We start from the raw sequence: 15,946 nt of genomic DNA, 5'->3' as shown, positions 1-15,946 counted from the left end.
TGTTGTCTCACAGTGGACTCTTCTGTGACAAAATCAGTTTCATGTTCCATGGAAACAGCCTGGAAAACATGGTGATGTATTTTTTTTTTTCACAGTCACGGCTGAGTTAAGAACAGAAAATCTAGCCAAAATTCCTTAAAACAAAGAGACCCAAGGAACTTTTCACCATGGTCTGGGCTTTTGAGAAAGAAATATCCTTGGGAAAAGGAGGCAGCTCCTTAGCACCGGGGGTTTGCAACATCCCAGTATGCCACAGCTGGCACTTTGCTGGATTATGAAAGTGTGAGACTTGAAAACTTCCTCCCGATTCAGAATTATGAAAATCACTTCCTGGTGCCTCTTTCTAAGCACTGAGATCTCCTTTGTGTTTGCAGCCACTGGAAAGACCACAGTGACCAAAAGGATGACAGGTCAAGTGATAAATTGCCAAAAGTGCCATCTTAATTCCAGCAACCTGTTTCATTATAAAGGCAACATTTTCCTTGATTTTTAGATCCCTCTGATGTGTTGTTTGAATGGCAACATGAAGCCAATACTTCTGATTCCACCACCGTTCTACCTCATCTGAGCTGGAATAAGATCTTTACAATGGGAAGGAGTACTGTTAAATGATTGGAGGGTAGGCAGGGGACTGGGTTAGGGCATGAGTTCAGACTATGCTGATCAATTTATAATTATTTATTATTTATTCATTCATTACTTGTATGGTAATAGCTCAGTCTTAGAGGCCCCAGTCTGAGATCAGGGACCCATTGTGCTAAGCAAGTACATATGTGATAGACAGTCCCTGCCCCCAACGAATATACAGTCCTTGCTTTACAATAAGATACACCAGATGAATGAAAAAAGAAAAAAGAAAAGGAGTACTTGTGGCACCTTAGAGACTAACCAGTTTATTTGAGCATGAGCTTTCGTGAGCTACAGCTCACTTCATCGGATGCATAGCATATTGTGGAAACTGCAGAAGACATTATATACACACAGAGACCATGAAACAAAACTTCCTCCCACCCCACTGTCCTGCTCGTAACAGCTTATCTAAAGTGATCATCAAGGAGGGCCATTTCCAGCACAAATCCAGGTTTTCTCACCCTTCCCCCCCCCCCCCCACAGACACACATACAAACTCACTCCAGCAGGAGAGTGAGTTTGTATGTGTGTCTGGGGGGGGGGGGGGGGAGGGTGAGAAAACCTGGATTTGTGCTGGAAATGGCCCTCCTTGATGATCACTTTAGATAAGCTGTTACGAGCAGGACAGTGGGGTGGGAGGAAGTTTTGTTTCATGGTCTCTGTGTGTATATAATGTCTTCTGCAGTTTCCACAATATGCTATGCATCCGATGAAGTGAGCTGTAGCTCACGAAAGCTCATGCTCAAATAAACTGGTTAGTCTCTAAGGTGCCACAAGTACTCCTTTTCTTTTTTCTTTTTACGAATACAGACTAACACGGCTGTTACTCTGAAACCTGTCAGATGAATGAAACAAACAGGTGAGGGTAAGGAAGAAGAGGAGTTAGAGAAAGGAGCAAGTTCTGGGGGTGGCCTGGCTCCAGCTGTCAGCCCTGCACCGTGGGCCTTGGGCTGTCAAAGGCAGCCACAGGCGATGTAAGCAACACAGTATCTGTCCTGCGTCAACCTTACGTCATAAGCTGCCTTACATCTCAGTAGTGTAGACCAAGCCTCAAAGGGAAACAGTAACACAATGTAGTTTAAGCCTAACATTTGACCTGTCTTAAATAATTCCGTGACTTAAAAATAAAATCGCTGAGAAGTTTAAAAATACAAACTTCCTGTAGGAGAACCTCCCCTACCCCTACCTGCAAACCTGCGTGCTGCTACTGGTTGCTGGGCATAAGCAATGAGTTAATGAACATTATTCCCAGAGCTCTGCTAAGGTTATTTAGGGTATATTGGTGCACAAGCAAGGAAACAAGTAACAGAAGACATTTATTTTGGCTCATTTGGAAGGGGGAATAGGGAAAGCAAAGTGTGCTCCATGGAAAGCAGCCAGAATCAGTTAGGAAGGAGTCAGGGGTGGATTAAGACTGTAACTGGGACCAGATCCAACCAAACTTTCACCCATCCCCAACCCCTAGACAGCTGCACGTACTGCCCAAGTAAAAGTCACGTGACCCCCTGCTGTCCTTATTTACAGTCACGTTGTGACATGACGTGAATGACTGATGGGTCACGATGGACCCAAGCAAATTTCCTCCTTCCCTGGATGACTGGCAGCAATGACAGGGTGACTGGCAGCAATCGGCGGTGCTATGTTGTCCTCAGCTCACTGGCCACTGCTGCATTAGGCCTTCTCTGAAGGCCTTCTCTTGGCTCATCCTGCCTTAATCCTTCCCTGGAAGAAATGGTATTTTCAGGCTTCTAAGGCTATGTCTACACTAGAGACCTTACAGTGGCACAGCTGTACCGCTGCAGCCGCGCCGCTGCAAGGTCTCTTGTGTAGCCGCTCTGTGCCAATGGGAGAAGCTCTCCTGCCAACATAGCACTGTGCACAGTCCCACTTATGCTGGCGAAACTTACGTTGCTCGGAGGGGAAGTTTTTTCACACCCATGTGCGACATAAGTTTTGCCAACATAAGTGGCAGTGTAGACACGGCCTAAGAGGGCTTTGCAAACAGTGCACCGGGGAGAAAAGGGAGCTGGAGGGGATAAAAAGGACTTTTAAAAATTGTTTGACAAGGCCTCTTTAATGCGTTCCTAGAATGTTACTAGGTCCTTTCACTTACTGCTGTGACTGCTAGCTCCTCCAATTGGTAATTACCCCAGGCAGAATCCTGAATATCTGGCATGGCCACTTTAGTACATAAGACATTGGTATGTCACAGTGAATGATGATGGTGGTGGTGATGATGAAAGTTTTGTGCTAAGGTAAAACTTACAGACACATGCAATTTAGAGACAAGATAGAGATAAATCCATACATGACAAATATGCACTGTGGGTGGGTGTCACTATCTTCACAAACACATAGTGAGTGTTAAATAAAGATAACTGAAGATAAAAACATTGCTGTAATTAAATCATTTCCATGCTTTCTCAGAGTGCTGTAGTATTCTACAAGAATGATCCAAAATGCTGCAGCTTACAATGGTAGCACTGCCACTGCAGGGCTAAGTCCTCAGGTGCACTTTTTACTCTGGTTTTACTCAGTCCTGACTTAGGCAAACTCCCAATGAAGTAAATTGAAGGAATAAAAAGTGTGGGCCAAACACTGATGTCAGTTATAACAGTGTAACACCATTCACTACAATAAGTTACTCCAGATTTACACTCACTGTCATAAGTGATATTGGAATCCAGCCCTGAGTAAGGACTTCAGGATTCGGCTTGCATTATTTTGGGGCAATTACTCTGGTAGTTTATTTAGAAGAGTAGTATGCAGTTCTGCAGTATTTTTTTAGGTGGGTTTCCTCAGCTGCTAATCTACATCTGTGAAGAAAAGCTCCGCTATGGAAAGAGAAGGAACTTTTCCCTTGTATAATTTTGGAGCATTTGGCTTCTCTCTCCTCCCTTCTTCTTCCCCACCACATTTCAAGGGTTTTTTTATTAGTGACTTCATCTGCTCTCATTAATCAGTAAGCTATCTCAGGCTGACAAGCTAATTTAGAGTCCTGCTTGCGCATTTGATCAGCAAATGCAAACCATGTGTCATGTCAGCAGGTCAGGAGAGGTGATGGAACATGGGATTTTCACTTCAGTTCCAGAAAGGGCCGTAGCTGCTTCCAGGAAGCTGCATTTGGCACTGGGTGTGGGGAGTTGGAAAGATTTATTTCCCTGTACCAGAGCTCAGAGCCTCATCATTCTACTCGAGCATTTGCCAATCAATACGTTTCTCAGACTCGCCATAGGCTGCATTAGAAAAACAATTTGATCTATTTATTATTATTTTATTGTATGACAGGGTAGCCCTATAGACCAGGGTGTCTAGAGTTTGCAGGGTCTCCACACAGTCAATACCCTTAGTGAGAAATTAAGAGCTTGTCATAGGGAGCAGAGTAAGCCCTTGGGCAGAAGTTAAAGCTGGTATTACCTGTGTGATCTGCAGAATTCTACCTCTCATTAATTTCTCTAGCACTTATATAGAAAAATGCAGCATGCATGGTGTACACAGGGCTCACAAGTAGACTGTGTGCACAAAGCACACCCTGTACTTGTGTTCAGCGGTGAAAGGAATTCAGTTGCCCTCCGCTCTTTACTTTAGTCCCATCTCCCATTGCAAAAGGTCTGTGAATTTCAGGTGGTTGGCCTTTGCTGTTATTCTACAGCTGCTAGATTTCTGCCAGGACTGTGGAGAACTTCTACATCTTGATATTATAATTAAAGCCAGTTTCACAACATTTTTTTATGACATGCAAGGCTTGTTTGGGTAAGGCATGCTAGTCCCCTCACTCCTCACGCTAGAACTCCTCTACTCCCCATCCAGTTCCTTCTTTCCCAGTAAAGTTCCTCCCCCATCCTATTTGCTCTCCCCCACAAGACACACCTCTCAGTCAATTTCCCCTCCACCAATCAATGCTCAGCCCCCAATTGATCCTCTTTGGGGCGTAGTCAGCCTGAGCTGAAGTTGGCCAATGCACGCTTCGGCCTGAGGCTTTTTCTGATGTACTCATTAACATGCTACCCCTGCCTAATAGTTGGTGTCTCTGAGCCCCCACTTGCAAGACCAGCTTTCCATTAGGGGAGGGGACAATCCCTGCCAGCCGCAGTAGCAGCAGCTCTGGCCTTGTTATGGTTACAGTCCAGGTGACACTTGTCAAGAGCAGGCAGTTTAGGAGTCACCATTCACAGCCCTCTAGCCCCCTTGCGGCACTTATCACAGTACATGGGCCAACAGAAAGTAGGCAAATCCCCATTACAGGGCTGCATCACACACCCCCTCCCAGTCGGCATCACACCAGCTGTCCCAGCTCACATGCAGTGCCGCCTGCTTGTCTCCAGGTAGGTGAGCATGCCACAAAGCCATCTGTCTGTGTCTGTCACCAGACGCCCTTCATGCCCACGTATTGGGAATAGGAGAAATTCCCTATGAAGATAGGAATCCTTAACCATCCTGCTTTTACCATCCCTGCAACACCCTGTCTTAAGTGCCTGCTGGCCTCCTCCTGCTGACCATCAGTGCTAACATCTACTGGGAAAGCATCAGTAATAAGAATGGCTGAGCTGTTGTTTTGAATGGAGAGGGTTCAGTTCCAGTCTCAGGAGGGAGGGATTCCTCGCACTGGCGCTCGATTTGTGATTCAATTTGTGATAAAACCCCTTCAACACAATTAGCTTCATGCTACTTAGCACACATTTCCCCAGCCATCTCTATGGAACAGCTCTGTGTGGTTTGTGCTCTCTAATTCAAGAGCTGAGCCCTGGGCCTGCATCGTTCCTCTGAGCACTGGTAAGCTGGCGAGAAAGAGGGGTAGTAGTAAGGGAACGGTAGCAGTAGTCATACTTAACGTTTTTATAACATTTTATTTTATTTTTTGATCTCCTTCCTCTGAAGCCTCCGGGATAGCCACGGCTGGAGATGAGTCACTGGGCAGGGTGGGCCAGGGCTCTGAGGTGGCACCTAGCATTCTCTCTCCCAGGTGCTTGGTTGGCTTGTTCTTGCTCACGTGGTCAGGGTCTAACCAGTGGTGGATTAGCCACTGGGTCAACAGGCCTGTGCCCAGGGGCCCCAGCCAATTGGGGGCCCCTGGAAAAATGGGCGCCCCCCCATACCCTGACCCCATACCCTGTGCTTGTCTGCCCGGTACTCCTGCCGGGTAGCAGGGTCAGGGCACAGGGCCTTGCCCTGCAATGCCTGCCCGGCACTCCTGCTGGGGAATGGGGGAAGCCCCTGCGCCCCGACTCTGCTCCCTGGCAGGAAGGGCGGAGTAGGGGGGGCAAGCCCTGGTGCTCCAACCCCATTTCCCTGGCAGGAGCCCCCTGGAGGGGCAGGAGGGGACTGCAGGCAGAAGGGGTGGGGAGGGGCCCCCACTAATTCTGACCCAGACCCCCACAAAACCCTAAGCCACCTCTGGGTCTAACCAATCGCCATACATGGACTGGGAAGGAATTTTCCCCCAGGTCAGATTGGCAGTGACCTGGTTTTATGCCTTCCTCTGCAGCATGTGGGTGTTGGTCACTGGTATATCTGGTCTAGTCATTTCCCTGCCATTCATTGCACAGGCCTCTGGCATTGGCACACCTTCTCTGCCCGTGACACAGAACAGTCTCGTCTCCTGCAGGTTGGAATAGTTTGGTCTAATGTTGGTTGTTAGGTTTAGTGTGCGGGTGGTCTGTGACATACAGGAAGTCAGACTAAATGATCTGGTAGTCCCTTCTGGCCTTATATTTTATGACTCTGTATTCAGAGCACTAATAAATCCTCATCAGAGCCCTTTGCATGAGGAAACTGAGACAGAAAGGTGAAGTGACTTCCCACGACCACACATTAAATCAGTGGCAGAGCCTGAACTAGACCCCAGTCTTTCCGGCTCTGAAGCCTATGTTTGCCCATGCACACCACAGTACCTTAACAGTGGTGGGCATAGAAACCCACTCTCTTGGCCCACCCAGCATCAAACACACCTCTTTCTGCCATGGGCGGTGTGCTATGTTATGTGAGTAATACAGCACATCGCAGATTATTAACAACACAAAGCCAACCTCTACTTCAGTTCAGAACACATCGGTTGCTAGCGTACGTTTGCTTTTTGTGAACATTTCTAGTGCAGTTTTCCCACTGGTGAATTGTGTATTGTTCTGTAGTCAGGGCTTCCCTGCCTGACGCTGCCAGAGTGATGATGCTTGGGTCCCTGGGTGTACAAAACCAAGCTGCTGATTTGCATGTGCTGGTCCCTTTGCTGTTTTCCCAGCTGTGATAAGTACTTTGCAGTGTGGGAGTGAAAACAATTCCATCTGCTGTCTGGAAAGGATGAATGAACAGGGAGTCTTTTCTTTCCCGCGCACCTCTTTCTCCCCCCCCCTTCTTTTTGCCTATAAGGTAAGTCAGGCATTAGGATGGAATCTCCCAGCCTAAATGGAACAAAAATATATGTAATGTGCTTGCGAATGCTGTGTAAGCAGGGTATGATTTATATATTGAACTTCTGACCTCATCTATTGACTCATATTGGAACTAATGTGAAAAAGGCCTTTTTCATACTGTATACTACGCATCCTACTCATATGTAACGTACATCTAAAATACGTGATTTACTGCATACAGTACATATATGAAACACACATGTCCTTTCCTCTTACGGGAAAAGGGAGACACTGAACGTTAGTGTTGCCAGTGTCAAGATTGGATATCTTTCATAAAAATGTGCCCTCGTTCACCCAGAAGTTATGGTCTTATTCAGGAATTACGGGATGAAATTCTTTGGCTTCTATAATGCAGGAGGGAAGAGTAGATGATCATAATGGTCCTTTTAGGCCTTAAAATCTATGAATATATGTGTTATTGTGGAGTGCCTATGCAGCTCAGAGTTGTTTTAATGCCCAAAGCAAACACTTCTTTAGGGACCTGCAGTTGCCTCAGAAAACTTGGGAAGTATGGCACTTAAAACCAGTTAATTCTGAAGTGTGTATGTGTGAGTGATTATTTTTCCCTGCTGCTTATGCCAGAGGAAGGTGTAAACCACCCCAGCAGTTCCTCTTTGTTGCACCTGTTTTGGCAATACTACCATATCGAGGAGCTGGGAGTGGGTTTCTTCCTAACTCCAGGTGGTTATCAGTTTGTGCCCTGGAACATGAGAGTGGATCAACCTCATCATTTTTATCCCACTTAATGTAACAAATGTTAGAAGCAGGACTTCAGGTGAAGAATAAGCAACAAGAGTAGATTATCTATTAAAATACCAAGATCCAGCCTGCAGTGCCAGAAAGGCGAGTGCATGTTTTTCTCCCTGTTTAATGCATATGGTGCTTCAAGACTGTAAGAAGCACTATAAATAATTTTATTCTATTGAAGCTAATGCTCAGGAGCTGACAAAAGACAGGCTAGCTAGAGAATGTGAGTCTCTCAGAGCCAGATTCTGCCATCTTTATTCACATGGAATAATAACAACAACATCTAGCTCTTGTAGAGCACTTTTATCCATGGATCTCAAACTCGTTACAAAGAGGGCAGCATCATTATCCCTATTTTTTACAGCTGGAGAAACTGAGGCACAAAGTAGTGAAGTGACTACCCCAAAGTCACTCAGCAGAGCTGGGACTATAACCCAGGTCTCCAGAGTCCCAAGCCAGTGCCCTAGCCACCACTACCGCCTCCCTAATCTCACTGGTTTAACTGGGAATTTTTAAGGAGAAAGATGTGCCCAGCAGGCTTGGCCCAATGCCCAGTAAGGTCAATGATTTACTGATCTCAGTGATTATTGGATTAGGCAGAATTTAGCCCTCGTTTTGTAGCACAGGTCTGATCATCCTCACTGTTTTTTGTTGAGTAAATGCTTTTGTTACTTTCATGTGATGCAGTAAGCACCCTTTATTATGAATAGAAGGTAAGGGGGATATAGAAAGAGTCTGTTTTCTTGCACAGTGTCCCTGGCAATAAAGATCAATGGGAAAAGAAATGGCAAAAATATAGAACACAGCATAAGCAGGGTTCATTTTCTTTTACGGAGAATATATGACAAATGTATTCATGAAGTATCCGCAGGTCTATATAGTTAGGTTTTCTCTCTGCCTTAAAACCCCCTTGAGCTGTACAGTCCTCCCTTTGATACCTTTCTTTTCATGAAAAGATCCGTTTTAATAAGAAAAGAAAAAAAGAGGAAAAGAAAATATGTGATACTCTACAGGGCAGCATTGTTTCTGAATGGAGCTTTCCATGAGGTGTCAGCAACTCTTTCAGTGACGTTAGCCTGCCTCACACTTACTCACATTGCTGTATCTGCGCCTCCACAAAAAGCCTCTCTGGAGTGAATTGATTCAGCACTGCAAAGGAACTGTCATGCAGTGAACAGAGTGCTCTGAAGCAAATCGTTCCACAGGAAAGTGAGGGAGGGATGAGAAGAGAGGAGAATATCAAGAAGGAGAAGTGGTTAACCTGTTTTGTTGTCTTTGATAGCACTTTATATGCTCAAAACACTACAGAGAGATACTAATTCTCATAACACCCCCATGGGTAGGAGGTAAATAGTATTACCTCATTTTACCAATGGGGAAGTTGAATTAGAAAGTCAAAGTGATTCAGTGTCAAATCTAGGAGTAGACTGAACAGAGGCATACGCTATGAAATGTTACTGTGTCCAAACAACAGTTGCCAAGATGATGCTGAACATGGTTTGTTCTGGTCTATCCATAGCAGTGAACTGCGTTCATCACTGACTCACCTAATACAAGTGTGTTCAGACACGGTAATACTTAATAGTATAGACCAGGTCAAACAGAAAACACTCACATACCAGTTTTTGGGATCCGAGCCTGGAAAGATAATTACTTTTATTGTTTGTGGTATACTCTGTAAAGGAATGCACTGTAAACTATAAAATGTGTTGATCATATGAGATTATCATACTGGTGTGCCATAAAATGGCGAGGATCTTGTATTTTTTTACAAAAGCCACAACCTTTTAGCAGAAGGTGAAACGCAGTTGAGAAGTTTGGTGTCTTGCTTCATCTTTCAGATTTCTAATCAAAACTCTAGTTGGATGTTTCCATGTTACCAAAATTCCAATGATGAATAAAGATCAAAATGCAGATAGCTGCTTCTATTTGCTTGTAATTAAATTGCACCGATTAGCTACCCAGAGATAATCACTGAAGTATGCTTTAGACATGTAGAAAGTTACTCCACTAGCCTATCACCACTGGAGAGACTGGTTCAAATGACAGAATAAGACATAAATTAAAATGAGCTTGATATTCTCATTTTCCACACTCCAAAACCACCACACTAACTGGCACCACTGGAAGCCTCTGTTCAGAAGAAGTGTAGAACTCTTCCAGGTCAGGAGTGAGGTGCAGTGACAGAGCTGAGTGAGGGTCCAGAAGTAAAACAGCAGGGAGTGTTCCATGTCAGGCCTCAGGAGCCTTGCAGGAGGGAACTGGGAGAAGGCAGCACTGGAAGTGAAAGGAGTGTTATTGCCCAGGTTTGAGGTGCATAGGCAGAGCTGGTGGTCGAGGCACAAAGACTAGAATAGCAGGGTTGCAGTTCAAGAGAGATGCGCTGACAGAATTGCATGTAGGAAGCCCCTACAGCCTGTGCCATCACTGTGCTTGGCCTTAGCCTTGCTGGCTCTCCCTTACTTCCATGAGTCTGAATTAATTTTTGTTGAAAAAGAAAGGTTGTTGGGGAGCAGAGTTTATTTATCATTAGCGTTTACTATATAGCTCCATAGACACACTTGGTGTTTTCCTTACAATAAAACCCAGATTCCGTGCTCTAGAGCAGTGGTTTTCAACCTTTTTTCATTTGCAGACCCCTCAAAATTTTCAAATGGAAGTGCGGACCCCTTTGGAATCTTAGACACAGTCTGCGGCCCCCCCAGGGGTCCACGGACCACAGGTGGAAAACCATAGTTCTATGGTAATGGCAACCTTTCATGCACCCCTTAGACACAGTCTGTAGACCTCCCAGGGGTTTGTGGACCATAGATTGAAAAACACAGATTGAAAAACACTGCTTTAGAGAGTACAATCTAGTTCCTCTAGGACACATACCTAACAGGTCTCCTCCTTCAGGAGGATACCGGTTTAACCTTTCTTGGGGAAAGAAGGATTTAAAGACTGAAACTTTGAGGACTAAACTAGGAAATGTTTTGAAATGCAGCATTCCCTAATGACGTGGCTGTGTACATAGAAAGCATTTTTGAGAAAGCACTACATCCACGTACAAGAGTCATTCAATCCAATCACCATTGTTTAAGTGAATCAAAGATGAGATGCAAGCGAAGGGGGTCAGATTAGATGGTCACTGAGGTCCCTTCTGGTCTTAGAGTCTATTAAACTATGAATGAAAGAGGGAGAGGAGGGGAGGCATGTTGGCTGGAAAAAGAAACAGGTGTTTAATAAATGAGGAAATGGTTGCTCTGTGGGAGAGGCTGACGGAAAATGCAAAGAAACATTACATAGTTTATAAATGTTGGGGGATATTCTTTGGTGTGTTTGTTACCATCTGTATTTGTGCGGAAGGCAGGGAAAGTCACTCGGGGGTGTTTCAAGGTCTTTCTCCTCTTTTTTAAAGTCCTAGATCTGTGTGGTATTAGACCCCACCTCATCATAGAATCTCAGGGTTGGAAGAGACCTCAGGAGGTCATCTAGTCCAACTCCCTGCTCAAAGCAGGACCAATCCCCAAGTTTTGCCCCAGATCCCTAAATGGCCCCCTCAAGGATTGAACTCACAACCCTGGGTTTAGCAGGCCAATGCTCAAACTACTGAGCTATCCCTTGCTCTCCTGTCATCCTCTGCATTCAACCACAAGAGCTACAATTGACATGGGTGCGGCAGCTGGCAGTGGTCAGGGTTAAACTCTTGGGGTATGAGAACAGATTGTTTCCCCTGGGAGGACCTTCGGCTGTGGAATTCCTTCTCCCAGAGAGGAAGATGAGCCTGAGTCTCAGCATTTTTAGACCATGCTGCCCCTCTCTTTGCATAGACCTTCTCCAAAGGGTGGAGCTACAGAAAACACCCACCTCAGTGACCCTACCCTAACCAATGACTACACTGGGGGAGGGGTGGAGCGTTTAGGTCCTCTTGCAGAGACAATTTGAAGTGATTCTTCATTTTGTAAGTGGCTCATCGTGCCAGCTAAGGGGTACATTACAAATGAAGAACAATTTGATATGGTGTCTTTCTGCTGTGCATACTGCTGTGTTCGATCAGCGGTATTTCACTCCTTTCAGGAGTCAACTACGTGCTCATCTGAAGCTCCAGAAGCTTGCCCTCAACTCCCCTCCTGACTCAGATTCAGTTCTGTATGTAACTTGATGCCCGGGCTTTCCTAGTAGCTGCTTTGGGAATCTGAATCTTTCATACCAGCAGAACAGAATTCACTACTCGTGACTTTTTTTTTAACCCTGGCAAAAGGGCTGCATATCATTTTTTTAAAAGTAACCAACTAGGAGATTTGTAGTTATGCTTGCAAAGATTGGGGTAATCAGTCTCATAGAATAGTGTGTCAGGAAGGAAACGTCTTCCCATATGCAGCAGCATACAATCAGCCAGGTGCAATATAAGGAAGGGTGGTTCATCTTGCTCTGAAGCATAAGATTTTAACCACTGCCAGGGGCTATGTACCAAAGATCTGATCAGATATGGCAAATTTTGTTTCTATGCACAGTGTGAAGCTTTCCTTTCTACATAACGCATTGTAACAAGCCAAACAATGAGTCATCTCATAAGGGGAAAAGGAAAGGAAGCTTTTATCTCCCAGTGGATGAGATAATCTGCCTGCCTATCTATCTAGGTATAAGCAGCTGCCTGAAAATTAAGCTGTTTTTTCTCCGTGGGAAGGAAGCCATTTTAAAATTGTATGTAAGACTGATATTTTAATCTCACCTATCCCAGGTCTCATCCTGAGTCCAATAAAATCAATGGCCAAACTCCCTTTGACTTCACTGGTAGTAAGATCAGGCACCAAGACCAAACTTAAGCCTGTCTATGCACAAAAGTTGTATTATATTTAAAGTGACACAACCCTGCTTGTAAGGGCACAGTTATATCAATACAAATGTGCTTATAGTAGCATAGTATGCCGTGTTTTTGTAGCCAGGTTGGTCCCAGGATATTAGAGAGACAAGGTGGGTGAGGTAATATCATTTATTGAACCAACTTATGTTGGTGAGAGAGACAAGCTTTTGAGCTCTTCAGTGTAGTTTATTTCTATGTAGGAAGGGGACTAAACTATAGTGTATCTAAACTAGGGGTTGTTCCAGTATAATTATATTCTTAAAAATCACACACACACACGAACCAACATAACTGTATGTAGACGAGCTCAATCTCTATCCAGCCAGTTGAAAGCTGTGGTCTTGTGTCTTGTTTAGAGGCAGACACATGCTGATTCACACATGCTGATTCACAGTAAGGTACTGGGGCATGGATGTAACTTTGTATCGCTCCCCCAGACCAATCTCAGGCTTTGCATCCAAATGCAGTTAGTGATTCACGAGTCCTTTCCCAGAACTGCTTGCCCTTTGTTCCAGTTTCTTAACATGACCACAGTGTTTCTATCTCCCACAGGCTTGCAGCCAGTTTACTGGAGCAGGGATGATGTGGCCCAGTGGCTCAAGTGGGCAGAGAAGGAGTTTTCCCTGAGGCCGATTGACAGCAACACTTTTGAGATGAATGGCAAAGCACTCCTGCTCCTGACCAAAGAGGACTTTCGATACAGGTCTCCTCATTCAGGTGAGGTTTATCTACACCAGGAAGGATGGAGCAGGAAAGAGACGGAAGCAGAGACAGACTCTGGGAAGGGAAGGAGGGAGGAAGAGAGCAATGAAAGGTGGGCTGCAGAGACAAGAAAAGACAGCCATAGTTGTTAGGGTGGGAAGGGAAAGACAAGGACAGCCATGCAGACTAGACCGGGGGAAGAGTGAAACATCCAGTAAAATAAGAAAGGGTGAGGGAGAGAGTGATCCAAACGCCCTTGAACTTTGAGAGGGTTTAGATCCCAATCCAAACTGAGAGTGCCTGGCCCATCTCTAGTTAAAACCCTTTGCAAAACCCAGAGAAAGACTGCCTGGCCGCAGTTTAGAACATCCAGCTCTGTCGTTTAAAGACTTCTCATTTCATAGACCCAACTACAGTAGGGAGTTAATCAACTGCTCCAGCCTCTTAAGAAGCCTGCATTAGCATTCTGCATCACGGTGGTTGACTCGGCTGATTGTGCTGCTAAAAGCTCCAGCAAAACTCATCCTTGGGGACCTTTCCTCTCTTTTACAGCCCCCGTGGGCTTCCCATTACCCTGCCCATATTCTCTCACACGTTGGAGTCCAGCCCCCGGCAAAGCACAGGCAGGTGTGTGAATCAATCCGCCTGTTGCCAAATAATTTAGTCATGTACTCACTCAGAAGATTTAGTAACATGTGTGTGTCACCTGCCTGTATTTATATTCCCTGCAGTCTGTCGCCTCCAGCATTATAATCCCACTGAACCTCCTTCCTCTCCTGTGCCAGGGTTGTTTAACTACATTTGAATGAATGGTTCTAAATAAAAGTTGTTAGCTTTCTTTTTATGACCATACAGGGTACCCCTGCTAAATAAAAAGGCTTGTAATTCAATCAGCTACCAGAGATGATCATACAGCTTGAACTGAGTGCCTGGAAAATAGCTGTTATCAGACTTCCAGTGTAAAGACACAGGAATACAGATGGTGTCGCACTAACCAATCAAAATGTGAAGTAGTTCTGAAAGACGCTAACCTTGTGACACCCCGAAGGCACCTCCCTGTAATAGCATCCTCATACAGGATCTGGCCCATCTTTTTTTCATCTAGGCCCCGATTCAGCAAAACGCTTGAACACGTGCTTAAGTCCCATTGACTGTTTAAGAAATAAATAAATAAATAACTTGGGACAGGACAACTTTTCTGGTGTTTTGTATGTAGCACCCACTGTGCTTCATGCAACTCCCCAGCACTAGCTGTCTAGGAGAGACACCTCTCTTCTCCCTGCATGTACTGTTACTGCACTTGACGTCAGCTGGATTTAAGCATCTGTGGGCTGGAGACTGAGCATTCACAGAGGAGAATCCTGGGCTCTCGAATTCATTTCCTCACTGTGAATGGAGCTCCTACTTTGCTGAATGTGAGGCATGATTTTACAGACTACTGATCTGTGAACTCAATTTAAAATTTTATTCTCATTTTTTTATGGTAGCTGTTGACAAACTTTTGAGAAAACATTCCATTCAGGCCTGCTAAATCTATGCCACATACAGCAATAACAAGCACAGAGGTCACCCTTAAAACTTTTGGATGACTATAGATTACTAAATAACATCATCTCAGTATTTGAAGTGTTTCCCAGATATTCCTGTATTTGAAGTACAGGGAAATGAATAATGCCATTTCTGCCCAAATGTTATTTAGTTAGCTAAGGGCTTGCAACACTCAAAAGTTGCACCCCTTTAACTATACTGGTAGGGGCATTTCAGTGAGGGGTGTGCTTTTTTTTTTTTTAACCAAAACAGTTATACCATTATAACCCATTGTGTAGATACAGTTATAGCAGTATAAATGTGCTTATACCAATATAACTTATTCCCCTTCCCTAATGGGAATAGCTATACCAGGATATAAACCATTATACCAGTATAATAAATATATCCACACAAGGGCTTGTACTGTTTTGTAGGAAATCACATCCCTCATGAAATCCTTATATTGGTCCAAAAGCTGTGTGTGGACTAGGCCTAAGGCAAAGGTGGGCAGTTTTTAAGGATGACCACTGTATTTTTCTGGAGTGATCCAGCACAATTTATGTGTGTGTCTCTGTCTTGCTTTGTAAAATACAAATTATGTGATAAAATCCCCCTCTGGTCTCTCATTATGTATTAAATATGGATAAGGTGACAGGATTCTTGAGGCTTCATTTTTAATTAATTTTTCAGGCATCACAGACATTAAAAGTGCCCCAAAGTCACCCCTGACATAGTAAAGGCAGCCAAGACAGAGAAATAGAGCAAAAAGTCAGACTATGGAAATGAGGATGACTTAAGCTGAAATAGCTAGGAAATAAACAAAAAAGGTTTAGTATCTTTGACCGACAGGTTGAACCTTGGAGGTTTACCGTGCCAAGTGCTGAATATGAAATAGATTTACAGGTGTTATAGAAATAAGAAAAATAACAGCAATAGAAAATGCAAGGTCTCCTAAATGCTACTTTAACTAAGACAGTTAAAGCACCTATGAAAATTAGTTAATATTTCAGGCAAAGTACCATTGTTGAATATTGTTCACTCCGGCATGTGAGGGCAGGAGATAGGCAAAGGCCTGCATGTGGTA

The 15,946-nt window shown here is 44.5% G+C and overlaps 1 protein-coding gene across 1 annotated transcript in view; it reads left to right on the top strand.

Moving 5' to 3' along the window:
• The window catches only part of ETV6 (ETS variant transcription factor 6), a 165,357-nt gene that overhangs the window by 115,462 nt on the left and 33,949 nt on the right, over positions 1-15,946 (top strand). Inside the window, exon 3 of the mRNA XM_074936347.1 lies at positions 13,183-13,347. Coding sequence (XP_074792448.1) covers positions 13,183-13,347 — 165 coding nt within the window. The remainder of the gene's footprint in view (positions 1-13,182; positions 13,348-15,946) is intronic.

Source organism: Natator depressus, chromosome 1, assembly GCF_965152275.1.
Source record: "Natator depressus isolate rNatDep1 chromosome 1, rNatDep2.hap1, whole genome shotgun sequence".
Taxonomy (NCBI): Eukaryota; Metazoa; Chordata; order Testudines; family Cheloniidae; genus Natator; species Natator depressus.
This window is presented reverse-complemented; position numbering and strand designations above follow the sequence as displayed.